The sequence below is a fragment of the Metopolophium dirhodum genome, chromosome 9 (genome assembly GCF_019925205.1).
Source record: "Metopolophium dirhodum isolate CAU chromosome 9, ASM1992520v1, whole genome shotgun sequence".
NCBI classification, from domain to species: Eukaryota; Metazoa; Arthropoda; class Insecta; order Hemiptera; family Aphididae; genus Metopolophium; species Metopolophium dirhodum.
In genome coordinates this window covers 2,459,394-2,472,167 of record NC_083568.1, presented here as the reverse complement: position 1 = coordinate 2,472,167, position 12,774 = coordinate 2,459,394, and the positions used below count along the sequence as shown (strand labels likewise).

The window sequence follows — 12,774 nt, the reverse complement described above, 5'->3', positions numbered from 1 at the left end:
TTTGGAAATATACGCAAAACGCCGTTATGTGCAGATAGTTCAAAATCCAGAAGTATATTTTGAGGTTTTAATTCTTTCTTACATAATGTTTTTATTAAATGCCACATTTTTTCATAAATATCAGTTGTTTTGGATGGTAACAGACAATATACAACTTGGACGTAAATTGATTTATGTAGAACATGAATCGTATAGAGTTGTTCAAAATGAGCGGGACAAACGTAAAATGTACCATCGCCTAAAATAGTATGACTATTATTGACTAAATATTCTAAATTACTGTTTGTCGTGAATATTACGATTTTCGACTCTTCATCTACATGGCAAAATGTTTCATTACGATGTGTAGTTAAACCATTGGTTTTTAATTGTTGTATGAGTTCGAATAATGAAGTAGGTGCTGCGGGAATTATTTTTCGACGTTCTCTATACATGGATTTTCTTATACTAGACATATCGTTGTGTAATAGTTCTGTAGTTTCAACCGCCATCAGTTCACGACGAATAATTTTATTTGGTCGCTCCGAAATACATCCAGTCGCCTTTCGTTTGCAATTATTACGAACTATTTGTCGCTGAATATCCCGATTCTCCACAGTATTATGATTATGAGATATATTTTCATTTTCTGTCAAAATATTAGATATTTTAGAATTAGTTTGAATAGTAGAAGTACATTGTCTTACCGTACATCGCCAAGATATATCTCCGCTTGCCATTACTCGCTGATGTCTGTACTTAAAATTATTGTACACAATACACAATACACCTTTATTTGTGTTAGTTAATGTAAATGACATTTTAATAATTAATTTTTGAAAACTTATAATTTTAATTTTAGTCGAAATCAGACACATAGACACACGTGATACAGTGGTAGCACAGACTCCAACTGATATAGGTGGATATCTGGTATATCGAATTTCAATTAAAAATAAAACGGCTCAATAAGTTATATAAGTCATATCTATATAGGCACCTGTGTAGTTGCAAAGCTATATAGTTATCAAAAATCCTATTTAATGTAAGTTTATACTGTATACACTATTATATATTATATTGTGTATTATAGACTATAGTTATCTTAAATTATTATCAACTGCCATCGTAATGTGTAACGATAAGATACAGACAAATGCAATAATCGTCGCGATGCGTTGCCGCAGAACGGATAAGGCCGCGTACCGGCGTACCTATACATGGAAAGCGTAGAGCATCACGCTTTAGGTCAGTAAAATATTGTATCAAACAATTCAATTTTCTTTTGCGCTTTTATCCCACTACCAAAGCCCAAAAGCGCAAATTCATTTTTCGCTTTTGGGCTATCGAAAAAAAAGGTCGATTTGCGCTTTCGGGCTTCACCGGTTCAAAATTTATCTTAATTTTTCCGTTGCCCGGAATAAAAATTCTGATTCACAACAGTATATTATCTAAAATATCAGGTAGGCAATCTACCTGCGGTAGATCGCGGACCCCGCCGTGCTGTACGTCAGAAATAAATGCTCGATGTACCTGTTGTCGTTGTTGGTCATTTGTTCTTCGTCTTTTGACTGTGAAGCGGCGTGATTGTCGTTGTTCTAATCTTCTGACTTCATTGCGTTCAGCTCGTGTATCATCTGGCTCTTCTTGATGCAATTGCGCCATTCTGACACGTGCATCAGTATTTTGTTGCTGGATTTGTTCTTCTGTTCTTTCGGATCTGTTATTTCGCAAGTTTCGAGCTTTACTTGTACTGCGGCTCAAATCAGCCCCTTTGCGTTTTCTTGGCATTGCTCACTGTACAAAACATCTAATATATAAAATTCTCGTGTCACAGTTTTCGTTGCCATACATATTGTTTATGCATCAAGTGTAGTAACGTTGACAATTGTACATAATGTATGTTTTGTACAGTGAGCAATGCCAATAAAACGCGAAGCGGCAGATTAAAAGGAAAAATGATTAAATTACTAAAATGGCTATTAAATAATAAGGGTTGATCGTAGAAGGGTAAATATTGAGGATTGTATGTATTTTTGTATGTTGTATCTATTATTTTTTTTTTTTTTTTTTTATATATAACCAATACCTTAGCAACCATTTATAAACAATTATTTCTACCGTAAATTATCAAAATCCCTGTTTGAGCACTTCTTTTATTTTTTTCTGGACAACCCTTATCACTTAGGGGTATGAAAAATAGATGTTAGCCGATTCTCATACCTACTGAATATGCACAATAAATTTCATCAAAATCTGTCAAGCCATTTCGGAGGAGTATGGCAACGAAAACTGTGACACGAGAATTTTATATATTAGATATAATTTTTTTTATTTATTGTAATTAGTTAGGTATACAACCTTATTATTTATAAAATAATATTTTTTCTAAAAAAATATGATTTATATATTTGGTGACATTTTCTATTATTTTTGATACTACGGATTTATTTTGTTTTCTAACTACAACAAAATAGATTTTCTTTAATACCGTTTTACATAAATATTTCCGTTTTTTTCATAGTTTATTATTTTTTGATATTCCGATTTTCTTGTAAATTACAAAAAACATCCATTTTTATACTATTTTCTATCATCAATCTCCCTAAAAGTCAAAGATCAGTGAATTTTTTATACTAAAAAAGTTGTCTTCAAACAAATAAAAACACACACATAATTGTGTAATCAATACTATCTACTGATCAGCAGTGTCAATGTAATTTAGTAATGACTTCAAATTATGTAAAAAAAAAAATATTTTCAAAACTTCGCATTTTTGATATAGATATATTATGTATTTATAATTCACTAGCCGTTAGATAAGGTTATAAAAATATTTAAAAACGACGCGTCTAGATCATAAACAATAATATTAAACAGTCACATACGTAAAGAAAAACAATATTGTGATCGATCGCATATCCATTTTTCAAATAAAATACTTATTTTGAATTTTTCAAACTATAATATTAAGTTGTACAGTATACACGTTTATATGGTTTTTTTTTTCAAAACTTAGAGTTCAACATTGGTGAGCGAAGCACATGCAACACCGATTATTTGGAAATGTACAACGTTGAACAGTCGACTGGAAAATCGTCATTTGTTGCTAAATACTGTGGTGGAGTGAGTATATTAGAAGTTAATATCATGAAGCCGTGACCACACTGGTAAAAATGTACATTACGCGCAGAAGTTTCCAAACGCACGATCCGTCGGCCCATATATGGGGTTTTTGCACCGCACCCCTAGGCCAAGACGGTGATAGCTCAAAATTTATAGATATGAAAAAAAAACGATTTGGAGTGCGAACCTAGTAGATATATTTTAAAGAGTTTTTACCTATGCGTTTGAAAATAACAACTTAAACACTTGCAAACCTTTCTTTACAATAGGTATGACTTTTTTAAATATTATGAAATAATACTCTTATTTAAATCAAAAAAAAAAAATCATAATAGTGGCCTTTTACAATTTCTTTTAGTAAATGCAAGGCATTAAGTGATACATTAAGTGATTGTAAGACAGCCATATAGGCATAATAAAATATGGCAGTATTGAATTTCATATTATGTAGCTGCTACATCACAAATTATAAGATGCAATATCGCCGCAACTCTAAATATTTCTGTTTTGCTTTCAACATAGTATCATTAGTTTTTATTCACTGCAAAAACGCCACAAATCGAAATAATGCAGTCTTGAATTTTTTGAGCTCGGTGGTTAATTGGATAAAAAAAAATAAATATATACTGCCATAATATGGCTTTGAAAAATTAGCTATGAAATGATTCAATACTGATACATCTCTTTGGTGGCTAAATGAAAAATGATATTGAATGTGGCGTTCTTGAATTTTATAGAGCTTTTTTTTTCTCCATTCGAGAGTAGTCATAACTCAAAATTGATGTTTTTTGAGTTATTGCAGCCACGTTCTAGCAGTGTGAATTATATTCGCGACATAAATTATTACACAATATAAATTCTTGCCAGTGTGGACGCGGTCTAATATAATAAAATATGTAATTGATCTTTTTAATTCTACGGTTTTGATGGTTTGTTCAGGACATTCCGGCGGATTTCACCAGCAAAACGGGAGCAGTTTTCATTCGCTACGTAACATCCGTAAACAACACCGGCACGGGTTGGGAATTGCACTTTGATGGAAAAAGCCAGTTTTAAAACAATTGTGTATTGTTTGTAGCTTACTAATTTAACAAATATCAGCAGTCGATTCCGATTATATTTAATATTTTAATTATATTTTATTGTATTTCTTGCACAAAGTGTATTCAAGTTTTTAACGAGCTTTAGGTGCATAAGTTCATGGGCCTAAAATTTGTGTTCATTTCTCGGACATTCATTGTGCCCGAAGTACTAAGCCCGTGTTGTTCATTGTGATAAATCATTTCCCCACACGGTTGTCGGTTTGGATATTATACTTTAATATTTACAATATTAGGTACCATTTATATCATTGTCGAATTTATCATATTGGTTTTAATGGAAATTTCAATAGAACATTTTGTTTAAAAATTAAGTTTTTAACAAAACCGATTAGATGTACAATTTCTGTTAAATTAATATTTTTGAGAAAAAAGCAGAAAACCAATTGATTTCTAATGTAGGAGAGTAGAGCAGAGGGAGTGTAAACACTTCAGTGGTGATTAAAAGTTTTAGTATGTTAATTATTAGTATAATATAAGTACCTCAAAACGAATATTTGTGCAAAATTTCGAAACTAAGGGTATTTTTTCCAGGTAAATATAGGTACAAAATCTTATCTAATTATATAATATTATAATATATAACCTATAATATAATATTATGACGAATAGATAATAAAAACATGGGCATATAGAGTCTTATACCAGCGATAATTAATGATTGCGATTGAGGCAAAACAAGTGGATTCCTACCTATATATCGAGTATCGACCACTGCCATAGTCGCGTGACCAATGCCAGCGGCCCGTGAACATTTTATAAAATTAGAAATTTGTATAAGTAGGAAGTAGTATAAACAAAAATAAAAATAATAATAATTTAAAAAAAAAAAAAAAACGTTATTTTAATAAGCATTTAAGAATAATATTATAAAATATCTTACAATTATTGTGTAGTTTCTATTTTCTTATGACTAAAACAAATTGTTAACTAGCGAGTATAGCGACTATAGCGTGGAAATAATCAATGAACGAAAAACCGCGAAGCATATTCGGCCCGCAATAGGAATATGAATTTCGAATGAGGACCGCGAGTTGAAAAAAGGTCGGGCACGCGTGATCTATGATAATATGACGTGAGGAGCGGTTTGTCATAATATATTGTTATCATTGACACGTCGCAGGCATCGTTCACATGTTCAGCGAGTTGTCTCTGTACATTCCTCTGACAAACTGCTCCTGTCCGAATCGCTGCGGCTTGCCGTGATAGCATTTCCTCACCGTGTGCACAGTGGGCGGGAAGTACCCGTAATCGTTGTAGGTAGTCGCGTAGAACGGATTGGTTGGAGTTCGTCTGGTTTTGCTGTAGTTCTGTAGACCTGAAGTATAGCAATAGCAACTAAATTATTATTTGAGATAATATTATGCACTCTCCGCAACAGTACAATATACGATATTGTTATTATAACAATATAGAACAACGTTTTGGTCGTCTGATGCATGTCTGGTGATTTTTTTTTTTAATGTAGAGAAGTTGATAAAAAGGTGAGTTTGAGTATGTCTATATAGAGTTATCAGTCATCATAGGTGTGAATTGAACTTGAGTGGGCTGGATACGGCTATTGTGTGCTGTTTTTTTTTTGTTTTGTAAGTAAATTAGTGCGTTGAGTTGAAGGCTAAGTTAGAGAGTTTTACTTACATATATTGTTATCAGTTTGAATTATCAGTATGTCAAAAAGTGAAAAGTGAAAAGCTGTGTATGGATGTCTATAATCACCACCGGTGAATGGCTAATCCATCTGGAGCGGATTCCGAACGACATTCCAGTGCTCGTCTGAAGGTGATTAATATGTAAAAAAGTGTTGAGTTTAAAGACGAGTTTGAGGGTATATCGTATATGTAAATAGGTATGTATATTTATCGGGATAGAGCTACTTACACTGACTTATTGACTATATATTATTATACACGAATTATCGATATGGTCGACAACATACGACATTTTACATTATAATTACTTCGGACCTACAGTTATAATTAAGGCTAGGATTTCTATGCAATAAAAAATGGAAGTTCTAAAATCTAAAACAAATAACAATATTGTAATTACATTCAAAAGCATTAGGTAGGTACCCGAATAAAACAATTATGTGCTGTTTAAAATGTTGTCACGAACAACACGTAACGCATTTGCAATTATACACGGCTGTGTCAAAACTCACACTAATTTTACTGTAGGTACCTAGTGTAATAATTGTAGGATAATGTTAAATATTAAATCTAATCTACTGTTGCAGTTGTATGAGTACATATTATTATATGACATTATTAAGATTAGATATAAATTAAATTAAGTAGGTACAATACGTCATAGTAAAGTAAATTAATTACCTAGTTGGATATTTTTTGGATAGATCATAATATTTTAATATTAATTCTTCTCTTATCGACCACTTTTACTAAAATATACCATAAAACGTACGTTTTATGTGTTTAAAGTTGAAATGTGAAATAATAATATGCATCATCTTCAAAAAATACAAAAATATTACAAAGTAAAATAACCACCATTTGCTTCAACATATTAACATGATTCGTGGACATTACAAACAAAATCAGTATTTGGATGTTGCGAAAAAAAACTATGGCAGTGCACATAAATCCTGGCCCTGTTCATAATATTATTCATATTATACGAACCTGACACCAAGTATATGGAGTGTATAACATTAATTACCTACCTGGGCATTCGAAACGAGCGGGTAAGTTATGGGTTTCGTAAAAGTCTGATGTTTTTTCCTGGGCGTCAGCTGAACAACCGTCTCCGCCACCCATGTTGGAAAAACTAACTACGTGTCGTCGTGCATATCGTGGCGAGCGTACCTACTAAGATTAATTTTATAATATATTGATCTAACTACGACCCTCTTGGAAATACCCATCATGGAAACCACTATCACACTAAATATATTTCTTTTAGCACAAATATTGTTTTTTACATTCCCAGATATTATACAATTACATAATTGTGAAGCCCAGACAACAGAGGTCACGTCACAGCCATCTATACTTTAGCATAGTTTATAGCGAGCATACTTTAGTTGAGCATACCTGTTTTATAACGAAGTCAATAGTGATCATATTATAGTATTATACCTATCCATAGCGGAAAACACTATCATACTGAATAATATATTTCTTTTACCAATTGTTCGTTCAAAAAACGTATACATTGGTAACGTAACATATAAGTATAATAATATATCGGTTTAATATTTCATTATTATTCGACTTTGTACTTTCAAAAAAAAAAAAATATATATTTATATTTAAATTAATTTTAAATTGTTTTGAGACTACGATATTTGGAAAAGTTAATTATATTATGTCATACACTCATACCCTCCAAATCGTATATTCTCTGTAATTATTGTAATGAGTGACTTTACTCTATGGTAATAGGTACTCAATTTTATTTCATTTTAAATTACTCGTAGTTAATTCGTCAATAATAAACGATTGTTGCGTTATGTTAATTATGTTACTTATAATTGTATTGTCTCGCACCGGACTTAGAATGTTCGCAACGATTACATCGTCGTTCATCGCGTGTTTTTTTATAGCTACCAAACTAGCATCGATTAATTCGTTGGTTTTGACCTGTAATATGCAATTACTGCGCTTGGGTGTTATATTTGGTTCGACTTTGTTCTCTACCGATTCGGGTATAATTATTAATTAGTACTCCTTTATCCCAATCCATGATAGATTTATTATTTTTTAGAAATGATATACCTAAGATGCCTGCCTCAGGTACCTATAGAAAAATCGTCATATACAATATCGAATTTGATTTTAAATTGTTTGTCTTTAATGAACACGTCGACCATCACAGTTCCTATAGTTACTATATGGTAGTAGCGCTTATTCATTTTACAGTCCGTTTTTCCTGCACCTCATTAACATCTAAAATACGTTCTTTTAACATTGATAATTTAGTATAAAATCCCTAGATCTACATAAAATGTGTTTGCATGATACATTAAATAAACTTGTTTAACAAATAGTTTTAGCATTTGAATCCTGAATAAACGATTTATTTTTATGATTCGATGTGAAAATAATATGTCATCATGCCGTGTCATGTCCATACTTATACATTTTTTTGTGACATGATCCATATTAGTAAACTAAGTAATAACTGAATAATTAATTTAAATTAATGTAAAATATAATTAAATATCTAATTATATGAAAAACTCTGTTATTATTGTACGCCCTTTTAAACTGATGTTTCCATATAGGTATATAGGTATATAGGTATATAGAGGTACATAACAAACCTAAGTCAAAAGTTATGACTCATAATCACAACATAATATTATCATAAACATTAAACATAATAATATAATACATATTCAATCATAATATAAATGTATACCATATTAGATATTACACTATGTTACTCATTCTACTAGATTAAAATACAAAACAAAAATGTGCTGTTCAATGAACATATTACTATTTTATTTTAAGGAATACATTTTAGATATTTTGTAATTCAATAATAAATATTATTTTATAACATTTAAATATTCAATGACTTACGTACCTACTATAATAGTATTACCCACCTTATCCAATGTTTCCAAATGTGATACATTACCCATACATTTTTTTTAATTTTAATTTTTTTTGTAAATAATAAATTCATTCGAGACATCTAGAACGTACATATTGTGTATAAATTGGTAGTTTGCATGTAACGCGTATTCATCAAACAAAACTCGACGAAGGTCTGCTTGTTTTCCTTTATTTGATATTAAAACAGAAGGATTATAAATATTATGATATTTCTACGAAATCTTATGTTACAGAGTAACCATGATTTCAATAAAATCTATTGTGTACCTATTTAGGACGTAAACATGTTATTGTAACAAGGATTTTTACCGTTAAGTGCAGGTTTACAGCGACAGAAATGGAATTTGTAATATTTTTAACCGATTACAGTTTGGGGCCTATCCAATAAATATTTCCAATAGAGTTGTACACATTAATTGATGGTTTATAGAAAACCTGTATATGTCTATTGCCTGCAGAAACAAATTCTAATTGAAAAACCTCCGATCCAAGAAAATAGGTTATGGTGTTACAGTGTCTGAAACACAGACATTTCATAAGTACCAGAAGTAGATTCAAGCACCTTCACGTCAGAATATTATTGTGCTTAGAAAATATTACGTCATTTAAACTCGTGATTTTTTTAAAATTTAAATGTATAATCACTCCATGAACTACATCGTATGGCATTTTTTCAAAAAAAAATTGATAATATTAAAAATACGCACGATGTAAACACAACATAAGAAATATATGATATAATTATGTGACCGTCTGATTTAATTGGGTTTGGTTACGAAGCTAAATTTGAGATATAGTGGCTGACCGAGGCCGTAATATAGCCATATATTGTAAGGGCTTACTTGACAGTAGTTGTGTAGGCTGGGCTACTATTCGAGCTGGGTACGGTCGCCTATTCGACAGTCATCTATTCGAAAGTCCTGTGTTAGAAAATGTGTGCATTTTTTGATATTGTAATGAATTTTTGGTCCCCAACACAACCGTAAAAAAGTAGTAGTAAACAATAATTGTAATCGTAATGTCTTAGGTTTGAAGGGTTGAAGTTTGATAGTTGAAAGGGGCTCCCTAAGACCCTGGAAGTTTGGTGTACGCAACCCTGCAGCGGATCTATAAACGTGGTATAAAATGGTAATACCTTAGTAATAAATGCGTATAAATAAATACTTATGTATTGGTATTTGGTATTGGGGAATAAAAATATGATAATATATCAAAAATAGACCCTGCTTGGATTAAAAATCTTTAGAAACATCGATGATACGGTCAATAATGAGCTGAAAGCGTAATGCGCATTAAAAATAATTCGCCTTAAACTGTGCAACTTCTAGATTTGTTTGCGCGCGCGGACGTCGATAAAAACATTTTAAAAAACCACCGCGTGGCGCGACACACGTGTGTAAACACTTGTGTACAACACTCGCGACACATAAACACGTAGGTCTAGAACCCACGGTTTGGCGACGTCGACGACGACGCCGCCGCTTAATTCCGAAGCGAAGGAGCGGAACGGAACACTCACGCTCTGCGAACCGTGTGCACAGAGTGAACCGACGACTGCGACGACGTTATAAGTATTATGAAGTTCGCGTTGAACGTGGTCACGTTGTACGTGGTCGCGTCGATGGTGCCTAGGACGGCGCCCATCCAGTCGTTCTCGGACGCCAGCCGGAAATTCGTGCTGGATGTGTCGGCGAACGACCATATCTGGGCGAAGCACCTGGACGTGGGCATCAAGTTCGATCCGAACAAACTGTCGGCCGCCGCTCGGAGAGTGCTCGCCGACCTGAATGTGCTGAAACCCACGCAGGCGGCCTCGGTCATACCGGCACCGGAACCTGGTGCGGAACAGAAACCGGCCGTGGAGGAGAAGGCCCACGGCGTGTTGGTGGCCAAGGCGCTGCACGTCGTCATTGAAGTGGCATCCCGCTACAACAGACATGGTATGGCGCTGGATTTTGCGTTGGACGCGATCGCGACGGCCATAAAGTGCAAAACGCTGACGTACATTCTGGTGCAGTTGTACGCCATAAAGAAGACCCACGAGCTGCAGAACGACGCCATCACCTCGCAGCCGTCCGAGGTCTGGAACACGCTGGTCCACGTTCTGGACAAGGTGGCCGTGCTCAAGGAGTCCATCGACGAGGAGTTCGAGCTGTACCAGAGGTGGGAAGTGGTCGCCACTCAGGTCAAGGCCAAGGATCTGCCGCCGGACTTCGAAGTTTTTCAGAAGCTGGTCGAGAAGACGCTGGACGAGTCGTGCGAGCTGTGCACGTTCGAACAGATAAAGAAACACATACAGTTCGATAACGCCGAAAGCTGGGTATCGGCGATCGATACGATGAAAATCTTCATGAAATGCCAGGACATATTGAAGGAAATGTTTAAGAAAATACCGATCAGCACCATGAACATAAGGGTCTGGGAACATTTTCTCAACAAACCAGAATTTAAAGAACCGAGTGAACCGCCTTTGCCAACGGCAATATAAACAATAACACGGCGTACCTAAGGTTTATTGTAGATAATATATTATATTATTATAAATAAAATAAACACGAATAATGCATATTCTAGTTAATATAATTCTTTATATGAATATTATTATAATATTAGAGTAAAATAATGCAATCGTTTGATAATCTCTTCCGATGGGCCCGCTATACATTTTTATCGATAGTGCTGACAATCATCAAATTCAAAACCTGCACCTGTTGAAACCTACGGAAGACCGCATACAACTTGCAATATTATTCTAACAATTCATTTTGAGTTGTTATTTTCATTTAGTTAAGTATTTTTTGTTTCGCACGCTTTATTATACTATGCATAATAGTTGATAATAAAAGAAATTAATAATAGTTTTAAATTAGATTTTTTTTTTTTTTAAATATAGTTATTATACTATTACACCATTAACCAATAATATATAATATTATACTAATTATTGATAAAAGTATGCCATTGGCGTGTTAAATATTATCTTAACGTATTCGTATTCGTATTCGTCGAACAAATATTCTAAGGATTATTATTATTTAGTTACCAAAAACATGATTGTTTTTTACACTCCAACTGCGTTCTATTTACCTACACACCATACTTTTGAACTAAAATCCGTACGATGTCTATAAAGACGTCACCAAGTATGTAAATGCCATTGTTTTCCGATGAAATACAAAAAAAAGATTAACAGAGACAAAACCTATCGCAAATTCGCAAAAAGTGGACGTGGTTATTTCCTATTAATTGTTCGCCCATCGCCATATCATGCATGTTGGACTGAATAGGAGGGGGAGAGGGTCACACTCAAAATGACCAAACTAACTGAAACTGTTAAGTTTTCAAAATGTTGCATAATTAATTTCTAATAGTTTGTAAATTGTCTAATTATTTTACAACACCAGAGATTTTCTTCGTGGTTAGCAGGTGATCTATATTATATTTTATTATACAATAAGGTTTTTTGTTTATTATTCAAACTTTATTGTTTCACATTGTTTAATGTAATTAAAAATGTAAAATGTAGGCATGTATGTATAAGTACATACCTAAATTCAAAATGAATTTTAAAATTTATAAAAAAGCTAGAATAATAAATAGAACGTTAATTTGATTCTAACTCCATGAAATTACATACATGAAATATTGAAATAGCCATATCGGCAACCAAAAAACAGTTAAAAGTTAAAATCAGAGCTCTTTATTTTTAACATTCTGTCGTATATCTACGCAGCTTACGTCGTTCACTATTTAACACGCACAATAATTCAAATATAACACTTATCGTGGACAGTAAGTCAATACATTTATAAGACACACACACTTTAACTTAAAATATAGGTCTATACACATACGCGTGACTCGCCAAGTCAAAATATCACGTCACATATATTCACGTATATATTATACAAGTCAAGTCAAAAAAAATCGTATTCGCATACACAATACCCACGCGTAAAGGTAAATCCAAAATGTCATATATACTT

At 32.9% G+C, this 12,774-nt stretch overlaps 2 protein-coding genes across 2 annotated transcripts in view; one reads left to right on the top strand and one right to left on the bottom strand.

The window, feature by feature from the left end:
- Positions 1-4,242, top strand: part of LOC132952560 (cubilin) — a 39,479-nt gene extending 35,237 nt beyond the window's left edge. Inside the window, exons 61-62 of the mRNA XM_061024883.1 lie at positions 2,999-3,105; positions 4,045-4,242. Coding sequence (XP_060880866.1) covers positions 2,999-3,105; positions 4,045-4,161 — 224 coding nt within the window. The 3' untranslated portion in view covers positions 4,162-4,242. The remainder of the gene's footprint in view (positions 1-2,998; positions 3,106-4,044) is intronic.
- A 789-nt stretch (positions 4,243-5,031) lies between these two features.
- LOC132952703 (piercer of microtubule wall 2 protein-like) lies at positions 5,032-7,000 on the bottom strand. The gene is made up of 2 exons (XM_061025090.1): positions 6,886-7,000; positions 5,032-5,523 (listed from the first exon to the last, which is right to left on the bottom strand). The coding sequence occupies exons 1-2, from the start codon at positions 6,977-6,979 to the stop codon at positions 5,336-5,338; spliced, it is 282 nt and encodes a 93-aa protein (XP_060881073.1). The 5' UTR covers positions 6,980-7,000; the 3' UTR covers positions 5,032-5,335.
- Positions 7,001-12,774: the final 5,774 nt, after the last annotated feature.

What these genes read in the sequence shown, in the direction of transcription:
- LOC132952703 (XM_061025090.1), bottom strand. Translation starts at nt 6,979, where the DNA reads ATGGGTGGCGGAGACGGTTGTTCAGCTGACGCCCAGGAAAAAACATCA. An exon ending in CGCTCGTTTCGAATGCCCAG is followed by an intron (nt 5,524 to 6,885) that starts GTAGGTAATTAA and finishes GCTATACTTCAG; the next exon opens with GTCTACAGAACTACAGCAAA.